Source organism: Ananas comosus, linkage group 22, assembly GCF_001540865.1.
Source record: "Ananas comosus cultivar F153 linkage group 22, ASM154086v1, whole genome shotgun sequence".
NCBI lineage: Eukaryota > Viridiplantae > Streptophyta > Magnoliopsida > Poales > Bromeliaceae > Ananas > Ananas comosus.
The window spans coordinates 343685-364449 of NC_033642.1; the positions used below are offsets into that span (position 1 = coordinate 343685).

The 20765-nt window shown below is 34.7% G+C and overlaps 3 protein-coding genes across 5 annotated transcripts; 2 read left to right on the forward strand and 1 right to left on the reverse strand.

Moving 5' to 3' along the window:
• LOC109727021 lies at positions 900 to 2059 on the forward strand. The gene has a single exon (XM_020256879.1). The coding sequence runs from the start codon at positions 1216 to 1218 to the stop codon at positions 1843 to 1845; it is 630 nt and encodes a 209-aa protein (XP_020112468.1). The 5' UTR covers positions 900 to 1215; the 3' UTR covers positions 1846 to 2059.
• On the reverse strand, positions 2521 to 7819 carry LOC109727020. Of its 3 annotated transcripts, none has more exons than XM_020256877.1 (12): positions 7679 to 7819; positions 6639 to 6815; positions 6473 to 6522; positions 6247 to 6384; positions 5931 to 5979; positions 5558 to 5610; positions 4658 to 5268; positions 4495 to 4541; positions 4318 to 4363; positions 3997 to 4045; positions 3147 to 3275; positions 2524 to 2850 (listed from the first exon to the last, which is right to left on the reverse strand). In XM_020256877.1, exons 2-12 carry the CDS (start codon positions 6807 to 6809, stop codon positions 2727 to 2729), a joined length of 1467 nt encoding a protein of 488 aa, XP_020112466.1. In that variant the 5' UTR covers positions 6810 to 6815; positions 7679 to 7819; the 3' UTR covers positions 2524 to 2726. The 3 variants fall into 3 exon arrangements, with proteins under 3 accessions (XP_020112467.1, XP_020112466.1, XP_020112465.1); XM_020256876.1 differs by having other exon boundaries at positions 6639 to 6819; XM_020256878.1 differs by lacking the exon at positions 3147 to 3275 and having other exon boundaries at positions 2521 to 2850; positions 6639 to 6819.
• On the forward strand, positions 12984 to 16477 carry LOC109727674 (60S ribosomal protein L13-1-like). The gene is made up of 5 exons (XM_020257845.1): positions 12984 to 13136; positions 13794 to 13912; positions 14388 to 14521; positions 15278 to 15436; positions 16048 to 16477. Exons 2-5 carry the CDS (start codon positions 13804 to 13806, stop codon positions 16267 to 16269), a joined length of 624 nt encoding a protein of 207 aa, XP_020113434.1. The 5' UTR covers positions 12984 to 13136; positions 13794 to 13803; the 3' UTR covers positions 16270 to 16477.

Sequence of the window (20765 nt, forward strand, 5' to 3'; positions counted from 1 at the left end):
AAAGTGAAAAGTTGGATATTAAAACTCAATCTTTTAAAATATTAGATAACCTAATCAAAGCGGAGTACAGTTTGTTGGCTAATTATTATTAGACTTAAATAGATCCAACTTACTGCCATGTGACAATAGGTTTAAAAAACTAATAAATTGAGTTGAGTGAGACTGCGATCTATAAGAGACATAACGGTAAGAGGTCCAACAATAGATCTAAAGTTCAAGTGGGTTGAGTCAGGTCGAAGCCCGTGAGCACTATAGTTAAGCCCTTAAGTGCGATGGGTGTGTCATTTCTATTAACATGTATTTTTGGGAGAGTTGGTTAGCACTCACGATTCACACAGTTCAAATAAATTTTATATATTTTTACTAAGAGAGAGAGAGAGGATTGAGGCTAGGGATGCAAACTGGACTAATACGGAATGTAAAAGATCCCCTCCATGCTCAATTTATTGTTGGCGCGACTTAATTTTAATTTTATTATTCTCTTATTACTCCATTCAGGGTGTATCAGGATGGGAGCAAATTTTTGATAGATCAAAATGGATCAAATGAAGAAAGAGGTCTCCTACTTACTGCTTCATTTATTTAGGCTTCGTTTGGGATTGCAGGTAGATTGCGTTACGTGCGATGAGAAACGACGATGAAAAAATATTCTGTTTGTTTCCGTACATAATATTGTGTTCCGCATATTGCGTTTAGTCGGTTACGATATATTTTCTGCGATCCCATCGGAGAACGCAGAAGCATATCTCTATATGCTTTTTCTCAACTCCATTGCATCTAATAGCGTTAGATGCATTTCAATACCAAACTAAGCCTTAGTCGGTCAAAATGAATTTGGGACGAATTATATATTTTTTATATTTTTTTAATTCTCACTTAAAAATAAATCGAAACGGATACAAATGGAAGCTCCACCGATCCGAATCCATTTGCATCTCTCCTACTAGAGTTTAGGAGGGAATTTCAAAATGGCTTTTAGCCTTTTTGAGAGCTCTCCTCCAATCTTCTTATTACATTTTTACCCGCCCGCCCATATTTGTACCGCCAAATTTCTGGCGCCAACCCTTCCCGCCAAAAAAACCCCCAAATCCCATCCCCGACCCATCATCTATAAAATCCCAAACCCTACCTCCTCCTCTTCCCCTACTTCACACACCTCTCTCTCTCTCTTAGGGTTATTCTCTCTCTCTCTCTCTCAAGAGGTGTCGTTGAGCAATGGTGGTGGCGCTGGGGCCGGGGCGGTTCTACGGGAGCGGGCTCCCGCGGCCGCGCTTCTATAGCGACGTGAAGCTCGGCGGCGCCCGGGTCGACCCGCCGCGGCCCGTGATGGACCCTCTCCTCTCGTGGGCGCACGAGGCCCACTGGTCCATGGGCGGCCTCTCCTTTGTCCGCCGCCGCCTCCAGGGCCGCATCGAGGGCTCCGTCTCCAAGCTCCGCCGCCGCCTCCAACGCCGCAGCTCCCCCCGAAAGGCCCCCCAAAAATCCCTCCCCGTCCTTGATTCCGACTACGATGACTCCTCTGATTCACAAGAAGAAGTGGGAGGGGAAGTAGTGAAGGACGTTACCTTTGATGATGATGATGAGGAGGAATCTGATGCTGATAAGAGGAGGGGCAGGAGGAAGAGGAAGCTCGGGGACGAGTTTGATCGGATCGCTGGAGCACAAGTGGCGGGTGGGATCGGGCGGAGGACGCGGAGCCGAAGAGCGGAAGTGGAGATCGGGGAGACATCGTTGGTGCCTCCGCCTTCTCCTACTTATACAGTTTCTGAGAAGGGGAAGAGGAAGCAGAAGAAGGTGGATGCTGGGGTTGTGCGGAGGACGTCGCTGAGGAAGAAGCACTTGTAGTTGTTCATCAAAGTTTGAGGTAAAAATGGCAATTTTCTGATATAAATAAGTGAAATTGAGTAGATGTTAGGTTCTGATGCACTTGTGTTGTTTGATGTTTTTATTGTGAGACTTTCTTGGTTGTTTACTTGCTCTCTGTAAGAGGATTCTCTAACTCCTGGAAATGATACAGTTTGCTAATGATAGTTTATGTGAATTTGAATTTGCACTTGAATTTGGAGTGCTTGTTGATTGATGTGTTATGTGGAGCTTATGAAAGATATGAAATTATGCAACAAAAGTACACATAGATGGGTGTTTGTGAAAGGTCTACATTGCAAAAATCCTTGAAAAAATAGTTTTTTCTTTTTATACATAACCCTGCAAATGTGCAAATTGTTTATACCAAAAAAATTGGTACTTGTTGTTTATTTGTGTGTGCATGTTTTTATGGCACATGGATGCAAAAATCAAGGAAATTTATGTGAAAAGTGTAGCTCATGTTACCCCTGTAAATACTGAAATTTCAGGAGTGTTTGTGCATTTTTGCTTGTTTACAGGGGTGCATACCTAAAGAAACCATGAAAAAGAATTGTTAAGTTTAGAGGCCCAATCAGTTGAATAATTCATCCTTTTTTTTTTGTAACATACAAAGCATTTTGGAGAAAACGAGAAATGTGTATTTAACACGTAATTAATTAGTTGATGTTGGAACTGAGATGAATTATAATCTCATATTTAATCTTCCTTCAAAAGTTATATTCATGGATCAAGCAATGCAAAAATTGAAACAAGTTGCCTTGTTAATATCATCCTAATATTGAATGTTAGGAGATTTGAAACTTGAATGTTGCATCTCCTATCCTTCAACATTATGCTAACTGATATCAAAATTAGCCAGATCATCGACTGCTCGTTTCAGATATAATCCTCTCGATCTCTTCTAGTAGCCGCTCCTTTTCATCCATCAGTTCCTCATTCTGCTTTTGAAGCTCTTCGATTTGCTTGGTCTGTTCCGAGTCTTTCCTGAAATCGCATCATGCAGTGTTCGGTGAATGAGTGTGGTAACATTCTCTTTTTGTAGTGATATGTTGAAGTGATCTAATAATGAAGAGCATGAATGTATTGGTCTCCAAATACCATAGCAAGTAGTTTTGAATACAAGCCCTATAATTTGTAACATAAGAAAGCTTTGCTTAACAGAAGTTCAAAAAGCCATAAATGATTTTGTTTCTTCTTGAAACGACAAATTGCAAATGACCACCATGAGTAGACTTTGCTATTCTTCATTTTCTGATCTTAGGGCAAAAAATTCAACTTACCTATTCATGAAAGACAAGTTGAGCTTAAGCGACCGCACTTCCTTCTCGAGATTCTCGCAGCGCTTAAGGACTGCTTGCATATCAGATGGTACTGTTGGGGTCAAGTTTCTTTCTTTTGCTTCTGCCATTCTAGAAAAAAGAAAGAGAGTTGATTATCCAAATGTTTAAATTCCAAGTTTTGCACTTAGTGTTCTGTAATAGGGCATTTCATTGTAATTGTTTTACTGTAATATGAAACTACAATATGGGGGAAAAAAAGGAGAGAAGGAAACAACTCCTTTTGTCCTTCTAGAATGAAAATTAAGTTCAGTTTTTTCCAGCTATTATTGCATATTGTTGTTTCAGAACATCACTCTTTATATTGATGATGAATATAAAGGTGATTTTGGTGTTATATGTCAGATTTATGGTGTTATTTAATTGCAAAAAGTATAGTTCTGAGCCAAGTTGTCCTTAAAATTAATGGTTTAGTGTGGGTTGTTTTCGAATTTGATTATACAGTAGGAAATATGGCCTCCTTTTTTTTTTTCCTAGTTTGCTTTGGATATGAAATTTTTTGACTCCTAACAGCAAACCGATCTCTTGCGAGCTTCAATACATCAGAAAATTTACAACTAATGGAGTGAAAAGGAGATTAATATAATATGCATTAGAGTTAAGATAGTAAAGCAGTAGATACTCAAAGGTTCCTTGTTTTCTCATGTATGCCAAGTCAAAGAAAAAAAAGAGAAAAATAAATGAGTAAATGCAGGCAATTTGTATCACAATTTGTGCTAAGCTATCAAAAATTTTGTATATAAAAGTAGATATTAAATTTTTCCTAGGGATACAAGTAATAAGAGAGACATACTTGCGTGAACGCTCGACCCTGCGTTTCTTTGTTGGGTCTCCTTTTTCCGCTGCAAAATTTTATAAGTTAGAATAATTTACGACGTAATATTCTGCAATAGTTGTGCTTTGGGAATAAAGAAATTACTATTTGATTTGCCCGCAAATTTCGATTGTCTTAGAAACTTACACAAACACAATTTTGATGATGAAGAATAAATGTTAAGAGAATAGAAGCTGAATCAGTAGCATAAGAAAAGCAAGTGAACATTCCAATAGATGCTATACTGAAACAAGTAGTATGTAAACTTTGGTATGATTAGTCCAAATTAACTAAAGTTACCTGAGCTTTCTGATTGGATCGATCCCATCCGGCTTAGATTTCCATTCTGTCAAGGTTGAAAATAAAGAAAACAAAAAAGTTCACAAAAATTGATTGGAAAGAGTCTTCGAGACCAAGATATCCATCATCTAAGCTTCTTTTATGATTTTTATGTCACAAAATCGGTTTAAAACTTACCTTCCTGTCATTATGTAAGCTTTCTTTGAATATCCTCCCTCTGCTTTCTGTATTTTGAGAAGACAGACAGAAAGTGAGTAAATTTTGAAAAATGTAAAGAAAACTCCATAATGTTTTCAGCACTTCAAACTGTGAATGGATTCGACTTCGGAAGGGAACAAACCATTAGTTTTTGATCCAGAGTCTGAAAATCCAGTAATGATATTCTTTCTTGTACTCTCACAAGAAGCAGATACAGCTTGCGCGGAGTAAGAAGTTCCATCACATGCATCAAAACCAGCATTTGATGATCCGCTTTGCGACGGCTCTCGGGACACTGCACCTACCCACATCTGGTTTTGTGGTGTGACAAAGTTTTCTGTGTTCGCTTCTACCGTTCTCTCAAACTTCGGCAATTGAAAGGTACATTGCGTTCCGAGGAAGCTGTTATTGTTAGCTTGGACTTGTTGAGCCGCATAAAAGCCGAAAGGATTGGCTTGAGAGTTTTCTCTCTCCATATAGTTACCGAGTTTTTTGCGGTCGAGCGTGTCCTTTAGCATGCTCACGACAGAAGAGACCGTATCGTTTGTTGTTACCAGAGGAGCATCGAAAGGAGAAGTCGATGAATTCGAAGGAGACATGAATGTAGTCGGCATTTCGACCATCGAGATTTCACAGGGATTGTTGGTGTTTGTGAGATCATTTTTTGTGGAGTTATTTCCCTGTCCTTGATTGTTATTTTGGATTTCGGTAGTTGCAGGTACCTGAATACTTTGCATAGCTGCATATCTCCTCCTGCATATAGATTACCAACTCTTGTTAAGATAATAGTGTAATAGTACCCCAAAATTGCAACTGTCCTTAAATTTTCTCTTAAATATTTTAGTCCCCGAACTTTATCATATATTGCGATTACATCTCCTGCTGCAAATGTTTATGACACTTCAAAATTTTTTTTTATTCCCATTAAAATAGTCATTGTAAAGGAAAGAGTTGGAAATCTTGGATCAGCTATTTTCATGCGTATTATGCTGTCGGATCTTAAACTTTTGTGTATACCTCTTGAAATTGCTTTGAGCCCTACCTCAATTCGGATGATCGACTTCGAGTCATTGGTTGAGTACTATGAAACCATGCCTGCATGGGATGCAAAAGAGCGACAAACATCTACCAATTAGAACACCGGGGGATGCAAAATCAGATACTGCAACGACCCATTAGCAATAATAACTCGTTGGGTCTAAACCACCGGTCTAAAATACTTAAGCTCAGTTATTATTACCAGCGTGGAGGTCTTATATATACCAATCAGAATTATTTTTCCATCTTGATGTGAGATTATTGGGGTGTTACATATACAGTAGAAACATCCTTATTATTGAAATCTTGCAGTAAAACCTTTACATTTGCAAACTATAAACATACTTATTGCTCAAATGCTGCAGAAAAATCTTTACCTTTGCCAGATACAAATTGCTAGCTTGCATTCCTATCTCTGCAGCATTCCTAATCACACGAAATTAGCAAACATTAGCATAAATATCAGAAACTTGACGACCAAATAGCGAACAGTTCACAAGCATGCAAAGGTATTCTCTGTAGCCACTTCGAGCAACGCCGCGTATGCCTTAAAATGCACTCAAGAGAATCATTAGCTTTTCAGAGTTGATGTCTTATTAGGTGCTATGTTCGAAATTTGAAAAGCTAAATCAATAATTAACTGTCATGTGTACAAAACTTACTCATCAATGTATTTACAAGTGTACGAGGTACCTGAGGGACTGCTGGGTAAAGTTATTTGAAAGCTCGTCAGATGCGTCGAAATTCTGCTGAGGTAAATTCTCGTCGAAAGTTTTCTTCTGGGCAAGTCCATTTTGCTGGCTCGAAAGAGCTGCAAGCTCTGCTGATATCCTGCAAATTGCACAAGTAAGCGATTTAAAGTTTGCGCCTGTACGAAGAGTTGTATCCAGGAATCTGTAAACGCATGCTACGAGCTCACCTCCGCGACGGTTGTCGAGTACGGTGAGTTGCTGAGTTGTATCCAGGAATCTGTAAACGCATGCTCATTAGTGGATCTAATCAGAGGAATGATATAAAACGGCATCGCAAATGGCGAACTAAACATCTGATTCAGAAAAGAGAAGGAAAAGATTACAAATTCTTGCCTCCGCACTCATAAGCCAGCTATTAAACAGCTTCTCGCTGTCCTCGCGAAAGCCCAGCATCTCCACGCTAGTTGGCGCCGAAGCCCCGATCGGATTTTCCATCACCGATTTCAGAAACATCTCTTCTGTAGAGTTCCTGAACAAGTCGGAGAAACTCCCCTCCATCTCCATTTAGCCCTAACTAGTAATAATATTACATTGAGAATTTTAGACTAAATTCACTTCAAAATTCAAGCATTAATGCTTCAACAAGAACTTCACTTTGGATTCAATTACACTAATATTTAAACAAGAAAAGATAAATCTGATCCATCAGTAAACTCAGAAACTTGATTGGTATCTCTAATTTCTTCTGAAAAATGAAAACCCTGACTACTGGGTATCTCCGCGACGCCCCAACTAATGAATTTAGACTAAATTCACTACCAAAATTCAAGCACTAATACATGAACAAGGTTTCAATTTGATGAATCATCAAAATTGGGAACTGGGTGTCTGAAATTTCATCTGAAAAGTGAAAATTTAATCTCTTAAATTGAAAACACTAACTTATAATACATCAAGAATTTAGACTAAATTCACTACCAAAATCCAAGCACTAATACATAAACAAGGTTTGAATTTGATCAACCATCAAAATGAGGAACTGGGCACCTCTAATTTCACCTAAAAAAGTGAAAATTTAATCTCTTAAATCGAAAACACTGACTAATAATAATACATCACAAAATTCAAGCACTAGTACATGAACAGGGTTTGAATTTGATCAAGCATCAAAATTAGGAACTGGGCATCTCTAATTTCATCTAAAAGAGTGAAATTTAATGTCTTAAATCGAAAACACTGACTAATAATAATACATCACAAAATTCAAGCACTAATACATGAACAAGGTTTCAATTTGATCAAGCATCAAAATTAGGAACTGGGTATCTCTAATTCATCAAAAAAAGTGAAAATTTAATGTGTTAAATCGAAAACACAATAGATCATGCTGGGTTTTGTATGAAACTGCAAAAATTGATCTCTAAATGACTCACCTTTATTATCACTAAACCCCACAAAACCAAAAAAAAAAGAGGGGGAGAGAGACTCAAAATTGTGCTTAGATTCTCAATTAAGAAGGCCTTATATTAGTAGAAGTATACAACCAAAAGTATACAACACACACAAACACAACCAAAAATATACAAAAAAAGAAAAGAAAAGAAAAAAGGTGACACTCTCTTAGGCATTTCATCAAATGTCAACAGTGTGAACACATCAAAGGGAATTATTCAAATTAGGAAAAAGAAATGCATGGAGACCCCTTAACTATAGGCAATTTTAAAATAGACCCCTTAAATTTAAGTACAATTGTAAAGTTAATAGCTAAGGTAAAAATAGAAATTGAGGGGTGTATTTCAAAATGGACTATAATTGAGGGGGGTTTCAATTCATTCTTACTTTAAAAATCACCATTACCTGCTTATACTAAACAATGCTTTAATTTCCACCCTACACTTTACAAGCATATTACAAAAAAATTTGGGGTAATTATTGAGTCTAGTTGCATAACTTCACTAAAATGAGTTAGCTGACACTGGAGATGTCAATGGATGCGGATATCTGAAATATTTTTCGAATCTGAACTCTAAGGGAGTAGATTATCCGATGCTAAACAGAAATAGTTTCGGATGCAAATATGAAAAATGAAAATCCGATGGATTTTGATTCGGGTATGGATTTTATCTGTATCTGATTTGAATACAAAATCTATATTTTGAAAATTTAGATTTAATGTAATAATATGTTTTGAAATATGGTAAAGAGAAATAATTGTTTCGGGTTTGACTTTTCGGGTTCAGGTTTCGAATTTTTATTCGGGTTTCGATTTGGATATGGATTTTTAAAATCCATCAGATTTCGGGTTTGCAGTTGGGTTTGGGTTCAGATTTTTAAAAATCCGCTCCGAATCTGACCCGTTAATATCCCTAGCTAACGCAACGTGCAAACGTATTTCCATGAAGTTCTTCAATTGAATTCAACAATTATCTTAATTTTTGGACCAATTTGAGATAGAGACAAAGCGCAGGGCGGAAAATGAAGCAGTTTTTATTATAAGGGGGTAATTAAAACATATCTAAAGTGCGAGGGGGCATTTTTTTTGTGTTATTTAGCCTAAAAATTATGTAAATTGGAGTAAAATATGATCCAAATGAGCGAATCTTTTCATAAGTTTCAACTAAATATTCCTTGGCCATGTTTTTGTCTCTTTCCACAAAAATGTGGAGAATTTATAAGACCCAACTTTGGAATTTATTCAAGTAGTTTTTTATATAATTTTTTGATGTAGTATATTAGATGAGATAGGAACAGTGATAGGGACTACATAGTTATTTTTTAATTTTACATGGTAGTAGTACTAAATAATGAATTTTAAAAAATGGAGGGAGTGGGGATTTATGAATTTCTTTTTTTTTTTATGTGACAAAGATGTTGAAAGGGACCACAATAAGACTTTCCAATTCAAACCATTTTTTTTAAAATTTTTGTTTAAAATAATTTAAAATTACCAAATGCTGGCCATTAGGTGGCAAGTCTTTGTCTAGTCACTTTTTGTTTCTGATTTTAGCAACAGTTATTTCTGGTGGAGTGTTTTGTAAAATAAAAAAATTCGGTGCTTCTGTAGTATTGGAGAAAACAAAAATATTGAGAATCTAATGCTCAATAGCTAGGGCAAGTTTTGAAATACGAACTACGGGGAAGTAGTAGTAAGTGTGTAAAAGTTGAAACAAAAGGCATTTATCTGCGTGCTGGATTTTTAGATTTGTTTGGAGTCATACGACACATTGCAGTGAGTACGCATGATTTGGAGTTCCTCGCACTCGCGACTCATGAAAAGCATTGTTGAACCTTAGACACGTTCTTTTGTATGGTATCAGAGAGATACGTTATCAGAGAAACGACGGTATTTTTAATATTTTTACTCAAAACATTCTCTGACGTCTGAACTCGAGACTTGTTGAAAGGCCCAAGACATGGAGGCCTGACGGAATTCGAACTCAAGACCTTTTGCTCTGATACCATATTAAAGAATATAAAATAATTATTTATTTTCAAAAGCCTAATATTTATATTTAATAATATTTGCGGTGTTTTCACTTGTTATATTATATTATACTACATTAAATTTTGAATTCTATAATTATATGTCTTAAAAAAAGAAAAGAATATTTTGCGCAATAACCGCTCAGTTCTCCGGTAATTGCATGTAAGTTTTTCAATTCTTTATTGTTTAAACTCCGCTAAAATGCAAAAACCATTCTATGAATATCTGCTTTTGCACTTTAACCCGCTTATTTTTTTTAAGAACTTTTTTTTTTCGTTTTAGATTTTAAAAATTGCAACACTTAATCCAGCATCATTACCGTTCCATCACTATATTTTCATTACTATTCTTTGTATAAATTATGTGGTGCAATCGAGTAACTTACTGAAACACCCAATATACCTTCAAAAAAAGTAAGAATGGTTAAAACTCTTTTATTTTCTCTCAAATTAGATAACTTTATAAAAGAGATCTCTCTTTTTTTTTCGTCGATTTTAAAGATGAAATGGATATATCAGTATTTACCCAGTTGTACTCTATAATGTATCCATGGCACAATGACGAAATAGTAACAGTGCGAGATTAAGTACATACTATAAAAGTGGATATTTATAGTTGTTTTCTACATTTTAGCCTTTATATTATAGTCCATTGAATCATCCTCTTAAATTAAAAAAAAAAAAGAGATGAAAGCCGGCAAGTCAAAATGCCATTTTTATTAGTATACTACAAGAAGAGTTATCCTTTGGAATATTCTTACTAAGTTAAGCATATATATAATATTAATTTTTAGTAATACCTTATTTGATGAATGTATGATGGAATAAGGGACAACATATAGCAACTTAAATTCAATTAGTTTTTAGTGGGAGAACTAGGACTAGGAATGTTTCTCTTGGCTATTTATTATTGGCTAAAATATATTTTTAACTTTCTCAACCGTGACAACAGGTCTATGAGATTAATAAATCGAATAGAGCTGCGGTCCACAATAGATGGAATGGTGAGAGACCCAACAACAAACGTAATGTCCACGGGTGGAATCAGATCGAAGTTCGTGAAGTGCTGTAACTGAGTTCTTAAGTGCAATGAATGTATCATTTTTATCAATATATATTTAGGGGATAGTTGGTTAATACTTACGATTCACAGTTTCTTTAAAAGATTTTTGCTTTAAGAAAGAAAGAGATCCTACATTTTGGGAATGATATAAGCCTTTGACCAAATTGAATTTTGATTTTTTTTTTGTGTTTTTTGAGAAAAAAAAGGAGCAAGATAATGTAGTGAATGTGATGGTTGTGTTAACTCAAAATGCATGAATTTTGCCCTCCAAACGATTTGTCTTGCATTGCATGTATGGATGATATAATATTCGCCTGCAAAATTTCCGTTTGGGATTACGAGGAGTACACATAAGGTGTGATAGAAACACGTACGCCGTTCAGATCGCATCGATCGATTAAGATATGCTTTCGATGCAAATTTTTTTCACCAAATAGAATTTCAGTCCTCAGTTAGGACTTGAAAATTGTTTTTCGTTTTAGAAAGGCACAAGCAGAAGTTCAAATTCGCGCCTTAAAAAAAAAAAAAAACGAAACAAAACTTGACCTTCTTTTATGTCAAACTAATTGAGACAAGCCGGCATATCAAAATGCCATTGTCATTATATTGCAAGGAGAGTTTTCCTTTGGAATATTATTAAGGTAAAACATATGATTTTAATTTTTAGGATAAACTTCAAATACTGTCCCTGTAGTTTCGCACTTTTTCACTTTAGTATCATGTAGTTTAAAGTGTATTAAGTTAGTACCATGTGGTTTCATTTTTCTCTTTTCGTTAGTTCTTTCATTAATATTTCGTTAAATTATATACAAAAAACGTCAGATATTCCACCTAGGTTTATCGAATATTCACTTTAGAACCCTTTAGTTTTAACTTTGTTACTGATTTAACGAAAAAAATAAGTAAAATGGATAAAAAAAAAAAAAAAGGCACAGGGTACTAAATTGATACACTTTAAATTACAGGGTACTGAAGTGAGAAAGCGCGAAGCCATAGAGATGGTATTTGAAGTTTTTCCTAATTTTTAATAATAATTTATTTCATGAATGCATGATGGAATGGGTGACAACAATGGTAACTACATTTCAACTAGTTGTTAGTTGTAGAACTAGGGCTAGAAGTGGTTCTTTGGAAGGTTTTGCTTTACATTTCATAGTTCAAATTTTAATTTTAATTTTTTTTATTGAAAAATTGATCTAATATTTTGGGATGATATAAGCCTATCACCAAATTGATTTTTTGTTTTTGTTTTTTTTTTTAAAAAAAAGAAAAGAAAAAGAAACAAGATTATTGGATTTGATGATTGGGCGGGCTAAAAAGACATGAATTTCGTGACAGCCACTTGGTTGAGGACCTCCTATGTTGTCGCTGAGACAGTTTGGCGAGCCGTATGATTTACTCCACTTCTATTTAAATCTCAACATCGTATTGAACGACAGATTTAGAGGAAGCCCAATAAAGTTAAGTGGAAAGCTCTATATTCTTTCTTTTTTTTTTCAAAATTTGCCCTCCTAATAATTTGTCTTTTAATGCATGTAGCTTGCTGTGTAACATGCGACAAAAACACATAAAAATAAGAGACAATATCTAATATGATCTCCAAAATTTTAAAAGTATCTTATTTACTCTTGAAGGACTAAAATACTTTTATTGATTTTTAACAAATTCCTTCAAATATCTCTATTTTTTAAAGGATTTACTAATGGGGTTGAATTTTAGATGAAAATTTTGAATAGTAGTAAAGGATAAATAAGCAAAAGCCCCTAAAAATAAGTTAATAATGTAAAAATAATACTATGGACCACTTTTAATGTAGGGTTAATTTCATACAGTTCCCTGCAAATATAGTGAGTTGCAAATATATCCCTACAAAGTACAACTTTCACATATTGTCTCTGCAAAATTCCCCATAATTTCAAATATATCCCTGCCGTTAAGATCCGTTAGAAAAAATTAGTTATCCATAGATAAAATACTTAACCATAATTTTTACTCCTGTTCAATGAACAATGAGGACTTTTGAAGGGACATATTGCAAATCACTATGTTTGCAGGGACCTATATGAAATTAACCCTTTAATGTAAGGGTCCATTTATGACTGTTCTCTTAATGGGCCAAAATACGGCCCACAAACATGGGCCTAAACGTGGGCCTCCCAAAGATCAGGACCGTCGATTCTAGGGTTTCGATCACCACCGCACCTCCTCCACCCCTCTCTCTCTCTCTTTTATCTCCGCCTCGTTCCTCTCCCCCAATCCTTCTCCTTCTAAAACCCTAGAAAAGAGCTCCGCCGCATCCCGTCTCCAACGCCCTCCGCGGTGGAGCGAGCTCGGATCCGATCCCGGTAAACGATCTCCTCCTCCTCCTCCTCCTCCTCCTCCTCCTCCTCCCCTTTCTCATCATATCCACGGTTTCGTCGAATCCGTGGCTGGACTTGTCGATCAATTTTTGATCTCATTTCGTTCAACTATGCTTTGGATTATGATGGAGCATAATTAGGGTTTTGTGGAGTATGCAATAGAGCATCTCATTTCGTTCAAACGTGCTTTGATTCCTCAGATGGAGATCTAATGGCTTAGCTGTAGCTGAGCTATGATGGTTTCTTATTTTGTAGCAATCATCCATGATTGGGTTTAGAGGTAGTTGGTGTTGAGATGTTTTTGATATCTATTACAAATTTTAGTGGTTTAATTGTCCATGCTTCTACATGAAGCTTCAAATTGCTTGCTTCTAGCTCTGTGAAAGATTTGCATTTGGGCTGATCCTTGTATAGCTTGTTTTTGGTTTTTGTGGTTCTCAATGTTTTGCTCGATAGTGAAATAATTTTTTTGCCTTTAATCTGTTTGTAGTCCACTTGTTTCTATCCATGTTCAGAATGTAGTGTTCAGTATGGTAATTAGAATGGATTATTTATGGTAGAGTTGAGCATATCTAAATCTCAGTATGCATGTTCTTCTTCGAAACATTTGTTTTTCTTGCTGCTAAATTTATCGTTGATCAGGTGGTAAACAATGGTGAAGCATAACAATGTTGTGCCAAACGGGCACTTCAGGAAACATTGGCAAAATTATGTTAGGACCTGGTTTAACCAGCCTGCTCGCAAAACCAGAAGACGCATTGGTAGGGCTCTCTCTCTCTCTCTCTCTCTCTCTCTCTCTCTCTCTATGCAGAAATACATCTACATGTAGTTGTACTTGTATGCTGATACACACATTTGAGTGTCCCTATTTATCTAAATGTCATCTTCGGAAATATTAGCATGCCGGAAATTGGATAAGCTAAGAGACCGTAATTGAGGGAAGTTGTTATTGGAATCTGTTTGGTGGAAAGATAGTAGTAGTATATTTTGAATCTTTAATTTAAATATCTCATATTGTCTTGAACCGTGATGAATGACCCACATATACGGTCTTTAAATGTACAATTGTCAGAATGATTTTATGCACTTTTTAATTGTGTGTGTACAGGTTTAAGATAGTTTAATCTTACTTTAGGTTCTGAGTAATTAGCCAAGAGAGTCCCTACGTGATTAAAATCACTTCTAGGTATTCGTCACCATGCTGATTGATTTGCATTGTTTCTGTCGGTATTGCAGCTCGTCAGAAGAAAGCTGTGAAGATTTTCCCACGCCCAACTGCAGGCCCGCTTCGCCCTATTGTGCAGTGCCAGACACTCAAATACAATATGAAATCCAGGGCTGGAAGGGGTTTTTCTCTTGAGGAGCTCAAGGTAACTCTCACTTGTGTGTTAATCTCGCAGAACTTTTGTGCGGGTTATTTGATTTTACTGTCAAATCAACTTTTAGCATAGTGATTGTGGTCCTTTGCTTCCTCTGTGCTTCCTCTGTGGTCTTCCTCTTATTGCATTCTTTTTAAGCGATTTTCGTGCTATGGCACATAATAGTAGACAAAAAGAAGATGCCATCCAGAGGAAGTAGCTGGGTTGCTTCATCATCATACAGCTAGGAAAAATTCAAGATGTTCAATATATGGTGAAAACATGTTGGACCACTATTATATTGTATTATATGCGACTTTGTATTTTTTTACCTTGATTATGTCAACTCTGAAAATATTGATTTTACTACGTAATCTTATAATATTTGATCTGACTACTGCGCTGTTAGAATGTAACCAGTACTTTCTGCTTTTTTAATGGAATGGTATGTATTGGAGCGGAATATCTATTTCTTTACTGAATATGGAAAGGTCAAATACTTAAATTTTAACAGAACTTCACGGAATTTATTGAAAACAAAAGTAGTGAAACATAGGTAGTAAAAATTCAAAATTTTTGAAGTTTAGGTTGCCAAAATACTCTTGTAGTTCAGATAAGGTCTGTATGTTTTTACTCCTCTTTGGTTAATATCAGTGATATCAATTTCTTTTACCATTTTAATTGACATTTTACAATATTTTCTAAGAACTTTGTACCAACTCCCAATGTCTTAGTGAATTGAATAAATTTTATGTAATTTAATCTCAGGCAGCAGGCATTCCTAAGAAGTTTGCCCCTACAATCGGCATTGCAGTGGACCACCGCCGTAAAAACCGTTCCCTCGAGGGGTTGCAGGCCAATGTGCAGAGGCTGAAGACCTACAAGGCCAAACTTGTCATCTTCCCAAGACGCCCTCGCAAGTTTAAGGCAAGAACGCACTCTCTTATATCTATGTTTTTAAATTATGCATATAAATTATGCATATATTATGGACCTGTTTTCTGATGGAGTACAGGTCAGTTGAGGAAAGCTGCTTGAGAAAGCCCCTACAATATTTTTCCCCCTAATATCCCCCGACAGCTTCTCATGCAGCAGAAACTCCAAACTTGGAGTTTCCCAGTATTGCAGAAGCTTCAAAATCGGAGCTTTGCACTGCAGCAGAAGCTTGAAATAGGAGCTTTTGCCTATCGCATCAAAAGGCTCCAAGCATTTTGTTTGCTTCTTCTTAATCTGTTCCAGATACTGTGGCAAATTGGCACCTACAGCCCGTTTGGCTCTGTTGGCACTTTTGCAGAAGTGCGATTTGAGTACAGGTCTCTGAACAACTGATTGCTGTTTCAGTAACGCTTTTCGAAGAACCATTTACCATCTTTGTTTTGTTGAAATCTCCGCACTCACTTCCACTGCAGCATTAAGTAAAAGCTTCAAATTGTAGCTTCGGCTTCAGAAGCTCAAATCCCATTTGCGTACTTATTATTTGCCAAGAAGTTGCTTTTCTGGAAGCTTCTTATATTATAAAATATAAATTTATTTCTCAGGCTGGTGATTCCGCACCGGAGGAACTTGCGACCGCGACCCAGATCCAGGGACAATACATGCCGATTGTCCATGAGAAGCCGTCGGTTGAGCTTGTGAAGGTCACGGACGAGATGAAGTCGTTCAAGGCTTATGCCAAGCTCCGCGTCGAGCGCATGAACCAGCGCCAGATTGGCGCCAGGCTGAAGAAGGCCGCGGAGGCGGAGAAGGAAGAGAAGAAGTAAATCAGGTCGAAACGCATTTCTAAGTCCACTGTTAGCTCTAAGTTTAGCTTTCCTTTTATCAAACAGAGATTCGTGAATATTTCGGTTTCAATCTAGCTGAGTTCTCGATTACTGCTCCCTATGCTTTTTTATTTGGATTTGCGAATGCGTCGGATCTTTTCAAGAGAGAATTTTTGGAGTTGTTAAGTTTTATAATTCTCATGATTCATAGATTTTTGCTTCTGCTTGGTTATATTTGCTGCAAATTAGTTTCTTCTTGTGTGTATAGAAGCTGTTTTGACTTGCTCCTTCAAACACTAGTAGTAATAGAGTTAAAAAAAAGAAAAAGAAAAAGAAAAACGAAAATAGTAGCTATACCTATTGGAATAAATTATACAACTTCATAATTTTGTTAAATTTTTTAATGATTTTTGCTCGAATGGGTTCGACTTCTAAAATATTCTAAGCTTTAAAAAGAGGAGGGTGTTTGAGACATTTGGCTTTTTATTAGATGCAATTTGGTGACTGATTCAAATATTTTTTTTTTTTTCAGTAGTTTATTTTGGATTTTTTGGTTAGGAATTTGCAATTTGCATCTTGAGTGTTCTTAATCCAGTAAATTGCATTCATCTGAAGCATCCCAATATCCATTCAACATGTAGTTTTTTTTTTTTTTTTTTTTTTTTTTTTTTTTTTTTTTAAAGTGTATCAATTTAGTATCCTATAGTTTTATCTTTTTTTTTTTATTATTCATTTCACTATTTTTTTTCGTTAAATCAATGTTAAAACTGAAGTGTACGAAAGTGAATATTCAATAAATCTAGGTGAAATATAGTGGGATATATCAAGTTTTTTTTGTATATAATTTAATGAAATATTAACGGAGAAGCTGACGAAAAGAGAAAAAACTAAGGGTACTAACTTGATACACTTTAAATTACAGAGTACTAAAGTGAGAAAGTACAAAATCATCGGGTTACACTGGGAAATTCGAATCTTCGACTTACGAATAATCAACTAGAATGATAACCAACTATTTAGATTGATTGTTCGTCAAGGTGTATGTAGTAGGTCAAGGGCTGTTTGAAATCGGAAAGCGAAGGACTCGTGAGTTTTGCAAATTCGGCACCGTTCCTCATTCCACGAAAGTCGAAAGGCAAAGCTCCGTCTAATTGTTTGTCGGTCAGTGGGAGTTTTTGCGATCTCGTGACTTCGATGCCGAAACAAAAAATAGGATGTCTACAACTTTTTTCAAGTTATCCATTCCCCGTTCCACCGAAATCGAAAGACAGATTTGTATAATTTTTTTGCCAGTGAGAGTTTGGATGATTTTGTAATTTTGATGTCGAAACAAATACGGATGTCTGCGACTTAGGTTGTTCGGAAGCAGAAAGTCAGAAAGCCATAATATTACGAGATTATTCGTAATAGTTTTGTAAATTCATCTCCGTCCCCCGTTCCACCGAAATCGAAAGGCAGATGTTTGTATAATTGTTTGTTGGTAAGAATTTGGATGATCTCGTGACTTCGATGTCAAAATAAATAGATACCTACCACCGAAATTGAAATCCATATATATTTGTATAATCGTTATTAGAGAGAGTTTGACTGATCTTGCAACTTCCATAATGCCAAAATAAATATTAAAAACGTTACCATTTTCTCAAAATTACAAGTTATAATTTTTTGGAGAACTACAAAAATAAAGAGTCTCTTTAGTCTTAAGTTGCATGTGTGAGATGCTCGACTATTTTAAAACTTAGTGGGCTCTTTTTTTTTTTTCTTTTTCTTTTTTCTTTTTTATTTTTTTTCCCCTATTTTCAAACATTGTATGCGGTTCCAGCATAATTGTTACTAGCTAAGGGCCGCGCGATGCAACGGGAAAAAAAATATTTCTGTTAATTTTTAAAAATATTTATTTTTTTAGATACATATAATTTTATGACTACATAAAAATATATAGTAATACACGAAATGAAAAATATACGTATACAAATCAGATACAATCTTTTACATTAACTTTATATAAAAACATTCATTGCAGAAATTTTATAATATTAAATAAAATTAAAATTATATAAAATATTACTAAATTAAAATAGTAAGAAAATACAAAATAATGCACTACTAAAATATAAAAGGTTCATAACAATTATCTATTTATAAAAAATAAGGCAACCGAATATATAACTTTTTTTTTACACTGTATTTATAAGATTTTATCATAAAAATAGAAATTCAGTAAGTTTTGTATCTATACCTTTTATATATTACATATTTTATCAGGTTTGTACATATATAAGGGCCCAATCAAAACACCCACGCCCCCTCCCCCTCTTCCATCCGCCACGTGGCATTTTTTTTTCACACTTTCTCACTTTAGTACCCTATGATTTAAACTGTATCAATTTAATACCATATAGTTTCATTTTTCTCTTTTTATTATTTATTCAACTAATTTTTTTCGTTAAATCAGTAACAAAGTTAAAACTAAAAAGTACTAAAGTGAATATTCGATAAACCTAAGTAGGGTATCCGAAGTTTTTTTGTATATAATTTAACGAAATATTAACAGAAGAGCTGACAAAAAGTGAAAATAAAACCACAGAATACTAATTTGATACACTTTAAGCCACATGGTACTAAAGTGAGAAAGTGCAAAACCACAGAGATGGTATTTGAAGTTTAACCTTTTTATTAATTATAGATTGTATATGAGCATGTCTTATACACTCGGTATATAACTTTTTTTACACCGTATGAAATTTTAATTTTGGTATATATACATGGTACTAAAGTGAGAAAATGAAATCATATGATACTAACTTGATATACTTTAAACCACATGGTATTAAAGTGAGAAGGTGCGAAATCATAGAGCTAGGATTTCAAGTTTACCCTTTTTATTAATTATAGATTGTATATGAGTATGTCTTAGACACTCGGTGTACAATATTTTTTACACTGTATGAAATTTTAATTTTATTATATCGACTATTAAAAAATAGGGTTGGTCAATGCGATAAAATTTTATATTTGGTGCAGGCAAAAACAAAAAAGAAAAGATTTGGATTCCCAATTCAAATTATAAATTATATATGAGCATATCTTATACATTCAGTATATGACTTTTTTTACACCGTATGAAATTTTAATTTTGTTATATCGACTATTAAAAAATAGAGTTGGTTCATGCGTTAAAATTTTATACTTGGTGTAGGCAAAAACAAAAAAAAAAATAAATTATAAATTATATATGAGCATATTTTATACACTTGGTGTACAACTATTTTTACACCATATAAAATTCTAATTTTGTTATATTAATTATTGAAAAATAAGATTAGTCCGTGTGATAAAATTTTACACTCAGTGTAAGCAAAAAAAAAAAAAAGGAAAAACTTCAAAAACCCTTCCTGTGGTTTCATATTTTTTCATTTTAGTACCTTATGGTTTAAAGTGTATCAAGTTAGTACCCTATGATTTCGCACTTTCTCACTTTAGTACCCTGTGGTTTAAAGTGTATCAAGTTAGTACTCTGTGGTTTTATTTTTTTATGAAGTTAGTAACATGTAGTTTTATTTTTGTATCAAGTTAATTCCCTGTGTACCATGTGGTTTTATTTTTGTATCAAGTTAATTAATTCCTTGTGATTTTTAAACTACAGGGTACTAAAGTGAGAAAGTGCGAAACCACAGGGTACTAAAGTGAAAAAGTGCGAAACCACAAGGTACTAAAGTGAGAAAGTGCGAAACCACAGGGTACTAACTTGATACACTTTAAACCACAGGGTACTAAAGTGAGAAAGTGCGAAACCACAGGGTACTAACTTGATATACTTTAAACCACATAATACTAAAGTGAAAAGGTGCAAAACTACATGACACTAACTTGATATATTTTAAATTATAAAATACTAAAGTGAGAAAAAGTGAAACCATAATGGAGTATTTAAAGTTTTTCTGGGAAAAAAATAAAAAATATATATATAGTGCGAGAGAGAGAGAGTGAGCGAGAGGAAAAAATTAGAAAAAAAATGGAGTGGCCCAACCTCATTGCTTGAGGAGCAGCCGTACACACTTTGGTTTCTCCTTTCATGCATCGAAAGATGTGCGCGGAATATTCTCTATAAATAATATTTTCCTCCGTATACTTTGTCTTTATAATATTTTCGAATACAATAATTATATACGTAGAAAAAGAAAAAGATTAATGCTTTATAAATTTAGGTTTTGAAATTGTGAGAAGATTACGTTATATGTGGTGAAAAAAAATGATAAAAAAATATTTTATTTATTTCAATATGTAATATTACGTTTCGCATATTGTGCTTAGTCTGCTACGATATGATAACCTTCGAATTATGGACTATAATAATTCGGACAATAACTACTGAATTACACCACACGGGTTACTAAAAATAATGTTATCATATACAGTTTCGCTATCATATTTATTAAATTTTGTCACTAAAATAAATATACTATATATTTATTTATAAATATATATAAAGAGTT

What these genes read in the sequence shown, in the direction of transcription:
- LOC109727021 (XM_020256879.1), top strand. Translation starts at nt 1,216, where the DNA reads ATGGTGGTGGCGCTGGGGCCGGGGCGGTTCTACGGGAGCGGGCTCCCG.
- LOC109727020 (XM_020256877.1), bottom strand. Translation starts at nt 6,809, where the DNA reads ATGGAGATGGAGGGGAGTTTCTCCGACTTGTTCAGGAACTCTACAGAA. An exon ending in GCTGGCTTATGAGTGCGGAG is followed by an intron (nt 6,523 to 6,638) that starts GCAAGAATTTGT and finishes ATGCGTTTACAG; the next exon opens with ATTCCTGGATACAACTCAGC. An exon ending in GATCCAATCAGAAAGCTCAG is followed by an intron (nt 4,046 to 4,317) that starts GTAACTTTAGTT and finishes AAAATTTTGCAG; the next exon opens with CGGAAAAAGGAGACCCAACA.
- LOC109727674 (XM_020257845.1), top strand. Translation starts at nt 13,804, where the DNA reads ATGGTGAAGCATAACAATGTTGTGCCAAACGGGCACTTCAGGAAACAT. An exon ending in CAAAACCAGAAGACGCATTG is followed by an intron (nt 13,913 to 14,387) that starts GTAGGGCTCTCT and finishes TCGGTATTGCAG; the next exon opens with CTCGTCAGAAGAAAGCTGTG. An exon ending in GACGCCCTCGCAAGTTTAAG is followed by an intron (nt 15,437 to 16,047) that starts GCAAGAACGCAC and finishes TTTATTTCTCAG; the next exon opens with GCTGGTGATTCCGCACCGGA.